Source organism: Oncorhynchus tshawytscha, linkage group LG07 (assembly GCF_018296145.1).
Source record: "Oncorhynchus tshawytscha isolate Ot180627B linkage group LG07, Otsh_v2.0, whole genome shotgun sequence".
Lineage (NCBI taxonomy): Eukaryota > Metazoa > Chordata > Actinopteri > Salmoniformes > Salmonidae > Oncorhynchus > Oncorhynchus tshawytscha.
The window spans coordinates 62,551,310-62,567,041 of NC_056435.1; the positions used below are offsets into that span (position 1 = coordinate 62,551,310).

Genomic DNA, 15,732 nt, shown 5'->3' on the forward strand with positions numbered 1-15,732 from the left:
CTACTGGATAATAGTATGAACATTCTGTATAAAAAAAGTAAAGATACATACGATAAAACTAAATAGCAAAGTTGGGTTGGAACTCGTAAGAAGTCACACTTCTCCGTTGGCGCCATCTTCATCCAGTTAAAAAATGAAAAAGGGAAGGATTTGATTTCTCATTCGGGAAACGGCGCGTTGGGCTCACAAAGAAACAAACTAAATGGAATTCAAGTAATTGTTTAATAACCCAAAGTCAGAATGAAGCAACATCGCATTAGTGGAAACCAAGACTGTTCTTAGGGCAGGCCTGGTTGTAGCTACATTTTTACATTTTAGTCAGTTAGCAGATGCTCTTATCCAGAGCGACTTACAATTGTATCAAGTACATTTTCCCTCAACAAAGTATTTATCAGCAAAGTTTGTACTAGTGGGAAAGACAAGTTCTGTTTATTTTAAAGATACTCTTCGAAGTTGGGTTTCGGACGTTTTCTGAAGATGGGCACCTGCCCTGAGAACAGTCTTGGTTTCCACTAATGCAATACAGCCAGAATGAATCTAAGATAACTCAAGAAATCTTGAATTAATTTTGACGTTATTGCCGAGGAGGTTTTAGTTACTCAATTTTACATCTAGCTAAGGTGTTTGGTGCAGTATTTCTCAGGTAAAACAATGTGCATCATGTTGTCTTGTCTTACGCCAAGTTAACAAACAGATTACTGACCATTTTGAATCACATCGTACCTTCTCCGCTATGCAATCTGGTTTCCGAGCTGGTCATGGGTGCACCTCAGCCACGCTCAAGGTCCTTAACGATATCATAACCGCCATCGATAAGAGACATTACTGTGCAGCTGTATTCATCGACCTGGCCAAGGCTTTCGACTCTGTCAATCACCACCACTGTCAATCTTATTGGCAGACTCAACAGCCTTGGTTTCTCAAATGATTGCCTCGCCTGGTTCACCAACTACTTTTCTGATAGAGCTCAGTGTGTGAAATCGGAGGGCCTGTTGTCCGGACCTCTGGCAGTCTCTATGGGGGTGCCACAGGGTTCAATTCTCGGGCCGACTCTCTTCTCTATATACATCAATGATGTCGCTCTTGCTGCTGGTGAATCTCTAATCCACCTCTATGCAGACGACACCATTCTGTATACTTCTGGCCCTTCTTTGGACACTGTGTTAACTAACCTCCAGACGAGCTTCAATGCCATACAACTCTCCTTCCGTGGCATCGAACTGCTCTTAAACGCAAATAAAACTAAATGCATGCTATTCAACCGATCATTGCCCGCACCTGCCCGCCCATCCAGCATCACTACTCTGGACGGCTCTGACTTAGAATAAGTGGATAACTACAAATACCTAGGTGTCTGGCTAGACTGTAAACTCTCCTTACAGACTCACACTAAGCATCTCCAATCAAAAATTAAATCTAGAATCGGCTTCCTATTTCCCAACAAAGCTTCCTTCACTCATGCTGCCAAACATACCCTCGTAAAACTGACCATCCTACCGATCCTTGACTTTGGCGAAGCCCCGCCCTATCTCAGCTCGCTGGTCACCATAGCAGCACCCACTCGTAGCACACGCTCCAGCAGGTATATCTCGCTGGCCACCCCCAAAGCCAATTCCTCCTTTGGTCGCCTTTCCTTCTAGTTCTCTGCTGCCACTTCCTGGAATGAACCGCAAAAATCACTGAAGCTGGAGATTCCCATCTACCTCACTAGCTTTAAGAACCAGCTGTCAGAGCAGCTCACAGATCACTGCACCTGTTCATAGCCCACCTGTATACTGCCCATCTATCTTCCTCATCCCCATACTGTATTCATTTATTTTTGCTCCTTTTGCATCCCAGTATCTCTACTTGCACATCCATCTTTTGCACATCTTCCTTTCCAGTGTTTAATTGTGAAATAAAAAAATAAAAATGTAATGATCTGCTGCGCTGGGCAGGTGTTTCACTGTCCGTGTGTTATGCCATACGATTGGATAGAGCGCAATCACCGCAGCTGTGTATCTGTATTAGTGGGCAAGTGAGCATTGTCGAATCAACACCAAACCCTTAAGGTAGTTATCACTTGCAAATCTCAGTTTTTAATGAGACTGACCTTATGACCAAAAGTATCCTTTTGTAGTCAATTTTGACTTCAATGTGTTGGAGCTCCCAAGTGGCGCAGCGGTCTAAGGCACTGCATCTGTGTGCTAGATGCATCACTACAGACCCTGGTTCAATTCCAGGCTGTATCATAACCGGCCGTGATTGGGAGTCGACAGAGGGCGGTGCACAATTGGCCCAGTGTCGTCAGGGTTAGGGTATGGCCAGGGTAGGCTGTCATTGTAAATAAGAACTTGTTCTTAACTAACTTGCCTGGTGTTTTCATCTCCTCTAGAATCAACTGGCGAAAGGAGGCCATGGACATAGATTACATTGTCTTTGAATAATTGCCACATTCTTGACATTTGCAAATCTTGAACACCATCGTTGTGTTCCCTCCATTACGTAAATCCCACTGTTTTTATATCAGATTCTATGAAGATTCAACAATGCCAGCCAAAGGGACAAGTAGGTCCAACCTGACTGATCTCTTGTTGACATATAACTTTAAAGTTGTGTGTTCTGCATGCTCTGTAAAAGAAAACGAAATCTCGTACACCCTTAAAGTAGTCGACCACCAATGCAGCAGAGAACTTCTATTGGCTAAAGGCAAAGGTACTAACAAATGGAGGCTTGTTTCCCGTCGCCCTGAATTTCCAAACCCAAGCCAGTATGAAGTTTGTTGGTTCTTCAAGGAGGGCTCTGGGTGTATGAAGCACAGGAACCGCTGCACCTTCGCAAGGAGTCACGAGGAGGCCACAGTATGGAACTTTGTAAAGCACCAGAGGATAGATCACAGCACGTTAATTAGACTGATAACCGAGTCGGATAGAAGTGCCGTCCAACTGCAAAACATGGCTGAAAACATCCTCACTGAGTTCTCAGGGACATTTCAAGAGCTTTGTAAAGACTGCTTCCTCGGCACTCCACCAACAATTACAGGTAAACGATGGAACAACACTTGCTCAGTGGATGCAGCCCATGTCTGGAGCCCAGTCTTGGTTCATCACCTGGCAGAAAGTCAGGGGAAGGAAGTCTACAATCAGATAAGGCCTCTGCCCCCAGTCTGCCCTTTCCAGTACTGCAACCATGTCATGCAAGGTATGCCCTGTTGGCATGGGCCCAGACAGTGCCAGTTTGCCCACAGCGAGGTGGAGATGGCTGTCTGGCGAGCAGAGGCACATGGGGGGAGTCGCCAGGAACTCCTGCAGCTCTCCCAGGAGAGGCAACGTCAGAAGCAACAGTCGGATCAAGACGTAGTGCCCGCCCCTAACCTGCAGGTGGCGATCTACTGCAAGGCTTGCCTCGTAACCCTCTCCTCCCGGGAGAGCTTTTTCAAGCACTGTGCCTCATTGGAGCATGCCCAGATGATCTCCGGGGACACGACCACAGATTGGAAACATCGTCCCCCGCCCCACGGCCGCAAAGCAGAGTTTTGGCTGTGCGAGAGGTAAACATGTTTTTGTAAACTCAAGGAGACAACCTCCACACACAATGCACATTCCAGAACGTTTTTATATACACCTGAGTGACTGCGAACACTGCAAAGCCTAAAAGTGCAATCTGTATGATAGATGCATATGTAAATAGCCCTTATTGTCTATATTATATTGTCATCAATAAGCCATTTTCTTAACAAATCATGGGATATACAGGAAATGTAATTTGTTGAAATGATCAATAAGCAGCAATAAATCTTATTGATTGTGCCTTTAGCGTCTCATTATAGTTTGTACTGACATTTCTTCTCAGGCCTGACACCTGTGAATATGGCACCAACTGTGTGAAAGCTCACTCTGAGGAGGAGCTTGAAGAGTGGGTAATGCGAGCCAAAGAAGACAAGGAGATAAGGCGCAACATAGAGGCTCAAGGCCTCATGTCTTACAGGGATCGTCTTTTGGAGGAGTACAGACACAGCAGCAATGAAGTGCACATTGTAAGTCATCATAGTTCAGATCAGGAACAAATGTCTCCATGCAATTGAGATTCAATCAAACCTGTACTTGATAAACCTGCACTGCTTAATAATAATAATGCTCCTGCACATTTCCACTGAGGCAAATAATTAGATGATGCCTCACATGTGAAATGAACAAATCAATATTAAATGTTGACAAAGTGGTGCATTTTTCCAGGAACAGAGTGATTAGTCAGCAACACAGGTTTCCTGCATTGTGGATTGGACTGAATCTGACAATGAGTGTCAGTTATGTTTCAATGTAAAGAACAAATGGTTGATTTATTCAAGTGGGCAAGTGACATGAACTATTACATCTGTCAACATATGCCATAATAACACCTGTCATAACTGTTTCCAATACATTTAATATGACACTGTTATACCGTTTTGTTACTGCCCTCCAGCACACTGATTTAACTTTTAGATATTCTACCTACTACATATTATCTACATTTGTTTACTATAAAATGCTCATTGTCCCCAAACAACTAACAGTGTGACTAAATGTTACAGATGTCAGAGCAAGTTGATGACGTGACTGTCACTTTTGAAGAGGATTTGTGTGTGGAGTGTGTGGAGACTGATGCAGAATTCCAATGGAAGTTCCAGATCAAAACAGAGGTAACAGTTGGCCAGAAGTATGACATTCTGTTGTTTTGATGATTATTCCTAACTGCCCATTACGTCAATATATAGGGCTCTTGAATACAGTCAATACACTGTGAGAACATTTCTCTGCTCAGTGTCTGTGAATATAATACGCTGTGCTTTTACATTTTCTTCTTTGGGTCTACTCCATCTAAGTTTACTGTTGGCAGTAAAAGATTCAAGGCCAGGGCTCTTTCTCAACTGTTTCCACTTTTTTGTCCTTCATTGCTATCTCTTTGGGCTCTGAGAAACAAGAGTACATTCTCTCCACTAAAGTTTCTATGTCCAACCTCTAATTTCAAGTGGAATGATTCTCATATTCGTGATTTTTATCAACTGGCTGGGGTGGAAACAAACTGGGCTACTAATAATTAATTTTGTCGTACAAAACAATAAATTAATTATTTTCGCCCCTCAGCTAGCCAAGTTAGCGAACTAGCAAGGATGAGGTGACTCTAGCGAATTTAGCATTTTGCAAACATAATTCATATTGTATTGTGTTTAAGTGTCATTGGTCACCTGTATATTTTGCCTGTGTCTTCACAGAGACTACTTGCACATGTAGCATTACTGAAACAGGAACCTAGAGCCTCTTTCTCCCTGGATGAAAACAGTCCTGAGCCCTGCACTTACTCCACGGGTGAATCGTTCTGTAACTCAGACATGACCTATGACATCACCGTGTCCTTCAAGTCCAACAACCCAGGTCTTTACGAACAGTGGTTGGTGTTCGACTTTGACATGAGGCCAGTGCTCCTGCAGAAACTGAAGGTTAAAGTCGGACAGCAGCTATCCCCTAAACTCGAGGAGCCACCTGAGGACGTTGGGCCCCCTTCCCAGAATCTGGAACGCTGGCATCGGGGGAACAGGGTCTTCATCCCCTGCTTGGAAAAGACAGAAGTACAGGAAGAGCTTCTGAAGGAGTACAAGCCTCCTCAGATTAGTTTGCGGTATAAACCACTTGACGACCGCAACACGCCCATGAATCACCAGAATTACAAAGAGAGGATGCACAGCTTCCTGTACACAGAGGAGCAGGCAGAAGATCAGGTGGTTTCAAGGTAGCTTTTTCATGGTTTTATTTCCTAGCTGATCATCTTTAATAGTATTGTGTCGTTCCACAAAATGAGTGCACATTTTAATATCCCTTTGATATTTTAAATAGAAATTGTTCACTAATATTAAATCTTAAAAGCCTGTTTTATTCAATGAAGTGCCCATTATTATAGACCACATGGAGAATTCAATGAATCAGATTGTAGTCTGTTCATGACACTATACTCCAGTAGGCTCTGCCCTGTGGCCCCAGTAGAGATTTATGATGATCTATAAAGATATGCTAAAGTCCCAAAATGTCCTTCTGTGAGTTCCAGGAAGATTTGAACCCACTTCACCCTAACATTTCACCTAGTTATTTTGTTGCTTTGACGAAGTAATTTATTATTATTAGATTTTTATTTATTTCATGTGTTTAAGGTCAAAGGTCAAATAGGGGATAACCTGCACGAGTGTGAGATAGAAATGTGAGTGGGGTCGCGGCCAGGGATCAGCTATTATTAATGGCGACCATGGAGCAATTATGGTTAAGTGCCTTGCTCAAGGGCACATTGGCAGATCTTTCACCTAGTCAGCTCTGGGATTCAAACCAGAGACCTTTCGTTTACTGGCCCAACACTCTTAATCACTAGGCTACCTTCCGCCCCTAGTGATTCATAAAAAAATGTAAGTTCAACCCTGTTACATGAACTGAACTCTCGTTTTAATATGGTGAGACTATTTTTAAATACCTTTTATTTTATTGAACATGTAATAGTCAAATCATAGTGTAAAAGCAGGTGAGCTGGTTCTACTCTATTTGGCCATTTTCTGGTGTTTTGTGTTAGAAAACTGAGTGGATCACGCATAACACTCCAACCCTGTTACCTATAGATAGGTAGGCTACACATTTTTTCAACAATACATTTGTTTTGGTGAAGCTTGCATTCAATTGCCCCTCCCTGTTGCAGACAAGCTTCCATTTCCTCTTTCACAAGGGATTTATGGCTGATTTAAGATTAAATCGTCAACCCGGTTACAGTCAACCTTGTGACTTTATTTGGCACTTATACTATAGTATATATTCTAATTATTTAACCTCTTGAGATGGGAAAATGTATGTTTTATTAGGTTGAATGTGTGCTCTTTATGACAGAATGTTAGATTTATGTGAAATCAAACGTTTTTCTTCTCACCAAGTTACACATCTCAAAAGACAACGAATTGGGGGAACGACCCTATTATAAATTATCTTCGATTAAATGGACAACAACCTCAGTCCCTCCATTTTATTTTGTGTTTTAGACTCAATGTTCGAGGGACCATCACCTTGTCGGCCACCCTAGACAACCCTCTGTTCGGGATGAAGATAGCTCCTCTGGGGGAACTATTCTGTGCTGTCTCAGTTCCTTATAATCTCACCCCAGACACCCCAGAGGGTTTGATGCTGAGACGAGGCATCCAATCAGCTCTCATAGCACCAGTATCTTCAGATAATCAAAGTCACAAGGTCTACGAAGCCATCATTCTCAGAGACGCCACCAGTGAGTATAAAATACACTTGCAGCTGTCTAAAAGATGCTGCTCTGACCTGAAGCTCCAAAACAATGAAACATGTGAAATGGAAGTTCAGTTCCAGCTGAATCGTCTGAGGTTTTGTGAGATGCACAAAGCCATAGATCTCCTTCCAGACACAGAGAGAGTGTTACCAGACTTCAGGAACTGCAGTGTCCCTGTTAACAAAATACAATACCCCAAACTCAATGCAAAGCAGCAGGCAGCCATTGATTTCATCATAGGGGACTCCGATGGAAGAGAAAGTGTGGCCCCCCTCCTCATTTATGGACCGTTTGGAACTGGGAAAACCTTCACGCTCGCTACAGCAGCCAAAGAGCTGGTACGGCAGCCTCACACCAGAGTACTGATCTGCACTCTTACAAACAGGTAATGACCCCAATGTTCTATTGACCCCAATTCACTTACACCGAGTTCAACTTTCTAGTCCCTTCATGTATTTTCAGTCTTACCTAATGCAATTCATTGACTGGCACAGATACTCATTTTTACATAATGCATAGTGCTTAAGACTGGTAAAAACTTGTTTGTGCAAGTATTCCTACTTATGCGAGCTTTTTGTAAACATTAGATTAGTAACAAAGGAAGTTTATTTGACATCTTTGTAATGATTACTTAAAAGAACACAGTGAGGCTGTTGCACTATTATGAGTGGGTCCATCAATCATTTGTATTGTGTAAGCCTCATATCAGTTTGACAGTTACAGTATACACTGACATTTAAGTATTATTTAACAAATTGTGAAAATACACTGTGGTTAATAATCCTGCAGCAACAGGAAATTTGAATTATGTGGATTATAATAAATTGACATTTTGTTGATACATTTTTCATTAGGACAAATCAAGTCTGAAATGTTAAAGTGGAAATTACAAACTGTATATACTCTTAAATTGGCATTTTCTGCGACAACAGAATGATCAAATTAAGATGGCACATCTGTATGTCATGTATTAATCCCAATGTTAATACATATTTGAATTCCACTCGTAGTTACAGTGTACCTGCTTATTAATTACTTGGTAAAGCATCAATTTCATTTAAAAAAATAGGGCAAGCAATTTTCAGTTCTGGGTTTAAGGACAATCACTGTTAAAAGTTAAGCACGACTAAACTCTCTCTTGTCAGCTCTGCAGATTTGTATGTCAAAGACCACTTCCACTCATACATTAACTCTGGACACCCTGAGATGAAGCCAGTGAGGATAAAAGCAAATAAACTAGGGGTTCCAGTGAGTGCCACAGATGAGATCACACAGAAGTACTGCCTTCTATCAGAAAACGGACAGTTTTTCCTACCTCCTGCCAAATGTGATTTAGATTGCCATCGAATAGTCATCACAACTACTGCAATGGCAAGGCACTTCCAGGACCTGAAGCTCCCTGGCGGCTACTTCACCCACATCCTGATTGACGAAGCGTCCCAGATGCTTGAATGTGAAGCTCTGATGGCCCTTGGTCTGGCTGGGCCAGTAACTCGAGTGGTTCTAGCTGGAGATCACATGCAGATGGGACCAAAGCTCTTTTCAGTGGACGATGACCAACGCTCCAATCACACCTTGCTGAACCGTCTGTTCCACTACTATCAAGCCCAAGACAGTAGTGCAGCTTTGAAAAGCAGAATCATTTTCAACGAGAACTATCGCTCCACCAAAGAGATAGTAGAATTCGTGTCCACTAACTTCTATGTTGGCAAGTCTGATGCCATCAAGGCTGTAGGTAATGTCCCAGCTCATCCGAACTGCCACCCCCTGAGGTTCCACCATGTCAGAGGAGAATCTCACTTGGACAACACATCCATGTCGTGGTTTAATCTTGAAGAGGTTACATGCGTGGTTAAAATAGTGCAAAATCTACTCAGAGATTGGCCACCCGCATGGGGGAATAAGGATCAACGCTCAGTCTGTGTTCTCTCTGAAGGATGCCAGGTAAAAATGGTTATTTGTCATTTGAACTTAGTTTCGGAAATCTAATCAATTTCTTGAGTAAATAGGGGAACACCCCAAAAAATTTGACTTTTTTGTGTCATCGTTTGTCTTTTTTCGTAGGTTCCAATGATCAGGAAAGAGCTTCGGAAAATATCCCTGAGTCGAGTGACTGTGGAAAATATTGCCAATGTTCAAGGTATTTATCATTAGATGTTAGATATTACTACACTTTTGGAGTTACTGTATTGTAGGGACATAAGCATTTCGCTACACCCGCACTAACGTCTGCCAAATATGTGTATGCGACCAATAAAATGTTATATGATTTGATTCAATTGCAAACATTGGTTCCAATAATTTGTTATTGTTTCCTAGACATGTTCATTAAATAACACTATTTTGTAGATTTAACTACTGGTATGTAATTTTGATCTTTGTATAGAAACCTTTTTATCTGTCAAAATAATGAGTCCTTAACCATACAATTTTTTCATTATTTCTTGACAGGCAAACAGTTTAGAGCAATAGTATTGACAGCCGTTCAAACCCGTGACAGCATTCACCCTTCTGACTCACATTGTGTGGAGTTTTTCAACGATGCTCGCGTGCTGAACACGGCAATGACTAGGGCTCAATCCCAGGTTGTTGTGGTTGGAGATGCTGCTGCTCTCTGCTACTTTGGAAAGTGCTCAAGAATCTGGAGGAACTACATTGAACAGTGTATAACAAAGGGAAGTGCTGAACCGAAACACCTTACACGAGACATAATTGATAGTGATATCAAGGAAATGTCAAGATTCCAACGGTCAGAAGACCTGGATGAGACCAGCGCTCAGTCAGTTATGTTCGGCACAGGGAACAACGTGGATGCGATTCTCCAACAGCTGCAAGAGGAGCAAAACATGGCAATCTACAATTCATCTGATGGAGACAAATCGGAATCGAAAAATGTAGACCAAAAAAGAACATACGATAGTACCAAAGATGAAAGAGTTGAGTTGTTGCGGTTGTTGAGAGAGCAGCCAAATGTGTACAAGCAAGGTGAATTGGTCATGGAGAAATATAACGCAGGTTATATCATACCATTTGACAACCCAACTAAGCACATTATCATCAAAGGTAGAGCTAACCTCGGCAAGTCCTTCGCTGGTGACGAAGTGGTGGTAGAAGAATTTCATCGTGAGGGCCATTCACAGGGAAAGGTGATAGGCACCATCAAGGCAGCTGCATCCTCTCGTGTGTTTGTTTGTACCCTCGAAGATGAAGATTACCATAAACGCAAAACGTCTGAATATCAACATCTCAGAAAGATAATGGTACCCCTCAATAAGAACACTACCAAAATTTGCACCTTGGTCAATAAGAAGAGTCGCAATTTTATTACAATATGGAAGCACGATGACGGAGAATGGGAGATTGTCAAACGTCAACACCTTGATGAAGACATCAAACGCAATCATGTCTTTGTGGTGGAGGTCTTTGACTGGAAAACGAAAAAAGAAAGCAATGAAATCTATCCCTTTCCGTTAGGGAACGTGATAGATATTGTTCCCATAGGATTATCTTTGGAACTGGGCTTAAAGATTTTGGACGCAGAATTTCAAGTCGAACCATCGCCTCCCAGACATGTTTTAGATGAAGTGTGTTCCTGGGAAGACACCCACATTGGTAACAGAGAGGACCTCCGAAGGTTGACTACTTTCACTGTTGACCCAAAGAAGTCCCAAGACTTGGATGATGCAATTAGTGTCATTGACAAGGACAGCTACTACGAGGTTGGAGTCCACATAGCAGATGTGGCAAGTTTCGTGAAGATTGGTGATTCGTTGGATGATTGTGCACAAAAACAGGGTGCTACATATTACAGTCCTGAAGAACCAGTTTACATGTTCCCAAAACCATTTAGCCTCAACCACTTGAGTCTCCTGCCTGGTCAAGATCGTATGGTGATTTCATTAGTGGTACAAGTAGACAAGGCAACAGACAAAATCATTGACAAGAACTTCAATCTTTCTCAGATCAATTCTGATAGAAAGTTCTCTTATGAAGAGGCGGAGGACATCATCAGTAAGCATTCAAGAGAAGAGGCCAAGTTTGATACTGTAGAAGACTGTGTTGCTGTGGCATATCGTTTTGCCAAAGTCCAAAGAAAGGCCAGGCTGGGCAAGGATTGGAACTATAAACGACTGGATGATCACCAGATGCCGGGGAAGAGGAGATCCCATCAGATGATTGAGGAGCTTAGTGTACTGTTCAACAATTCTGTGTCTGAATTTTTGAGCAACGCAAAAGAAACCATGCACTGCACTCCTCTCCGATGTCAAGCAAGACCTGACCCTAAAATGGTCAAAGACTTGAAAGCGCAGTGCAAAGACATCATATCACTGTCCTCACACCTAAGGCACAACCTTGACCACGACCATGACCAAGAGGTCTTGGAGAGCAAAAGCTTCCCCGTGCTAACATCAGTGTGGAATGAGATCCTATCAGCTGCTGGGAACGGGGAAGTTGACACTGACAGAATGATCGATCTGATAGCTACAGATGACATCTATCCCCAGCTCCTTCCAGTGATATATAAGTTTAGGAAGTGTCTTGGCAAAGCGTATGTCATCCGTTCCAATTCATCCCCTAAGGCAACTGTTGGGCACTATTCCTTGCATCTGAAGTCCTATACACAAGCATCCTCGCCCATACGTCGCTACATGGATGTTATCCTGCAAAGGCTTTTGCATTCAATTCTAAGCGGCACTCCAGTCCAATATTCGCCACAAGACATTGACATTCTGGGTCAGAAGAATGAAGAAAGATACAAGAAGGCCAATGAGTATGAAAGGAGGGCTGAGATGATTTCCTTTGCCATAGACGTGAAGAAACAAAATGTTTTGAAGATAGCATTTGTTGTTGGTGTTGAGGTAGGAGACAGTTTCAAGCTGTCATTTCCATTTGACAGTCACTCATTTCCAGACAGTTTGCCTGTTATGTACAGAGATTTGCAACTGGAGGATCAACCACTGTACGACTCAAACGAGAATCACATGACTCTAACATGGAGAAGACGAGTGTACTCAGTTGACACTGCCAAAACTCACCAAGAGCTAAAAAGGGTGCAAAATTCTTCTGCATGCACCGAGCTTTCACAAAAGACTTGGCGAGACATTGTTGATGCAATTGACCAGGAAAAATGGAAGATAGCAAGATCTCTCATACTAAGCGCCACAACAAAGCAAATGGAACATTTGAAGAGTGTGCCAAAACATACCACAATGGATTTGCTTGACACTGGGAATGACTCTCATAGAACTGCACATGGACAAGATGAAAAAATTGAAATGGAGCACTATGTTGATCTTACTCTCCAGTTGAAGCCAGGAGACACACTTCCGGTCCAAATTACATCTGAAAGAAAGCGAGGTTATTGGACACCCACTCTTCAGTTGGTGTGCATCAAACCAACATTTGAGGTGTGTGTAGACCATGCCCACAGCCCTATCACATGCTTCTCCAAATGTGCAGACCGTCCATCCAAGAGTGAATATAGAAACGCTGAAGAGTATGTGAGGATCTGGAAACCACTTTGTGAGATGGAGTCTGCAGCCAATGCTGTGGATGAAAGTGACATCATAATCATTGAGGACCTGGAGCTGAACTTGCAAGGGAGCAAACGAGAAGGAAGTTTTAACCTTCCTCTCGAATACATTAAAGAATGGGCCATTGAATGCAACCTTAACAAGTGCTTACTGTGTATCCGAAAAAGAGGGTTGAAACTGGCCTCAACCCCTGACCAATCAGATGAAGTAGTTGACCCTCAAAACTACACATGGGTGGCCCATGGTGTTACAACCAAGTTCGACGAACCAAAGAAGAACTCTCCAAATCAAGCCAGAAAAGTGCACTTCTACATCAACCATTTGCCAATGGATACCATTCCAGACTGTGTCTCCCAGAGAAAGACAACATATACAGTTGAGATAATCCCAAAGCTTCTACCAGACGTGTAAGTATTACATTAATTAGTAAGAGAAAGAAGAGAGAGCCATGAATTTATCAATTGTCATTTCAAATGTATAGACATTTCAGTAACACTTTATATTACAGTTCCGGTACTTATTTAAAACTAAGTCAACAAAATGTTGCTTAAAATGTAATTACCATTTAAACATGTAATGTTTTAGAAAATACCTGGTCATTTCTGCACCATGAAATACATTGTTACCAACGTTGCATTCTGTTTAAAATAAGGTCCTAATGTAAAAGTACTATCCCATATTTGTATTGGATGGGCATAATGTTCCTATATTAATTCAGTATATTATAATTAATGGTGTTTAACATTTTCTACTATCTAGACGTAAAGAAATGGCTGTGAACAATGTTGTGCATGCAAATGAGCTTGTGCAGAAAATAGCCCTAGGACATCCTATTCCAAAAGGAGGTAAGTGCTGGACAATAACATAAATAGACAACAACAAAAAATGTCTCAAGTAATCCCATTTTACATCTTAGGAGGTTTACAGTTCACAATGTCATTGTTAAACTATATGTTTGAAAGTATTGTTTTGTTGTCTTTTTGGGGATTGTAGCTTCGCAATCTGTTGTACCACGACACCTACTCATGAGAGAAAAGGCACCAGAACGTCTCCCAGAGCTGAATAAGAGTCAATATGATGCAGTGGAGAAAGCTCTGAATAACAACTTTACACTCATACAAGGACCACCTGGTAAATTATTAAATTGTACTACCAGAGTACATGAAGCTGTTATATGGCTCTTTGCTATGTTTACTGGAATAAAAACCACACCTGTTTCATAGGGACTGGAAAGACCGTTGTAGGAGTGTACATTGTGTACTGGTACCATGTGCTAAACTCCCACAACCCCAGGATATTTGAAGATCCCAAGGACAAGGACAAGAAAGAAGTTATTCTCTACTGTGGTCCTTCCAACAAGTCTGTCGATGTGGTTGCTGGCAAGTTTCTTAATGCATACATTTAAATTGTCATTACAAAATGATGTATAATACACTCACAGGGAACATTCTATCATTCTATGAATTGTGAACATTCTGTAGAGTACCTGTTGAGGTTTGGAGACAAGCTGAAGCCCCTCAGGTTGTACAGCCGACAAATGGAGATGCTGGAGTACCCATACCCAGGCAGTATCCTTCAGCTGTCTCCCAGGTCACTTCGCCAAGAGCGGTCCAAGCCAAAACTCAGGTATAAAACACATGAAATCACTCTGCAGTTGTGCACTGTAAAAAGTCATTCAGCTTTTTAGTTGTTTCGGGTCATTTTCCAATATCGACTCAACTGAGAAAAAAAATGAAATTGTTTACATGTTTTTTATTAAAACAAATTAAATGTTTTTTTTGCCACTTTTTCAGGGAAACCATCTCACTTGTCTTTGATAACCTGGTCGTAGTGCTGGCTTCATCATTTGTCTGACCGGTGTCAACATGTTTTTTATCAAATGTTTCCTGCAATTGTTAATGAATTTGGATCTCACACTATGTACCATTTTCAGAGCTATTACCTTGCATCATCGCATACGGGAAGAACAAAATCCGCATTCCCGGGAAATACAAGAGTTTGATCGCAGAATAAACCTAGCCAGAGAGGAGGGAGAGGAGCTGACAGATGAAGAAGTTGAGGAGTGAGTAAAGATGTATTACAGTATTCCCTTGTAATATACAGTACATTCTTATTGAATTTTCTGTGAAACCTACATCTGATAGAATTGGTCATATGTATTATGTAGGTAAAATGTATTCTCTTGTAATGTACAGTACATTCTTATAACCTACATCTGATAGAATTGGTAATATGTACAACAGTATTCCCTTGTAAAATACAGTACATTCTAATTTCTTTGAAACCTGATAGAATTAGTCTAATAAATTAGTCAGTGCATTCGGAAAGTATTCAGACACCATTACTTTTTCCACATTTTGTTACGTTACAGCCTTATTCGGAAAAATAATGTTAATTGTTTTTTCCCCTCATCAATCTACACACAATAAATACCCCATAATGAAAAAGTGAAAACTGTTTATTTTTTATTTTTAGCAACTGTAAAAAAAATATTTTTTATTTATTAATATATTTACATAACTATTCAGACCTTTTGTTATGAGACTTGAAATTGAGCTCAGGTGCATCCTGTTTCCATTGATCATCCTTGAGATGTTTCTACAACTTGATTGGAGTCCACCTGTAGTAAATTCAATTGATTGGGCATGATTTGGTAAGGCACACAGCAGTCTAAATAAGGTTCCACAGTTGACAGTGCATGTCAGAGCAAAAACAAAACGATGAGGTCGAAGGAACTGTCCGTAGAGCTCCGAGACAGGATTGTGTCGAGGCACAGATCTGGGGAAGGGTACCAAAACATTTCTGCAGCATTGGAGGTCCCCAAGAACACAGTGGCCTCCATTCTTAAACGGAAGAAGTTTGGAATCACCAAGTCTCTCCCTATAGCTGGCCGCCCTGCCAAACGGAGGAATCGGGG

General features: G+C 41.6%; 1 protein-coding gene across 2 annotated transcripts in view; it reads left to right on the top strand.

Annotated features, from left to right (window-relative positions):
- The window catches only part of LOC112255010 (helicase with zinc finger domain 2), a 41,554-nt gene that overhangs the window by 17,511 nt on the left and 8,311 nt on the right, over nt 1-15,732 (top strand). For both annotated transcript variants that reach the window (XR_006083803.1, XM_024428034.2), the window contains exons 2-14: nt 2,375-3,529; nt 3,832-4,015; nt 4,553-4,660; nt 5,234-5,748; nt 7,028-7,666; nt 8,427-9,225; nt 9,346-9,421; nt 9,733-13,222; nt 13,575-13,660; nt 13,809-13,946; nt 14,039-14,194; nt 14,297-14,441; nt 14,749-14,877. Coding sequence is in view for 1 of the 2 variants with exons in the window: in XM_024428034.2 (XP_024283802.2) it covers nt 2,529-3,529; nt 3,832-4,015; nt 4,553-4,660; nt 5,234-5,748; nt 7,028-7,666; nt 8,427-9,225; nt 9,346-9,421; nt 9,733-13,222; nt 13,575-13,660; nt 13,809-13,946; nt 14,039-14,194; nt 14,297-14,441; nt 14,749-14,877 (7,466 nt within the window). In the remaining variant the exon portion in view is untranslated. The remainder of the gene's footprint in view (nt 1-2,374; nt 3,530-3,831; nt 4,016-4,552; nt 4,661-5,233; nt 5,749-7,027; nt 7,667-8,426; nt 9,226-9,345; nt 9,422-9,732; nt 13,223-13,574; nt 13,661-13,808; nt 13,947-14,038; nt 14,195-14,296; nt 14,442-14,748; nt 14,878-15,732) is intronic.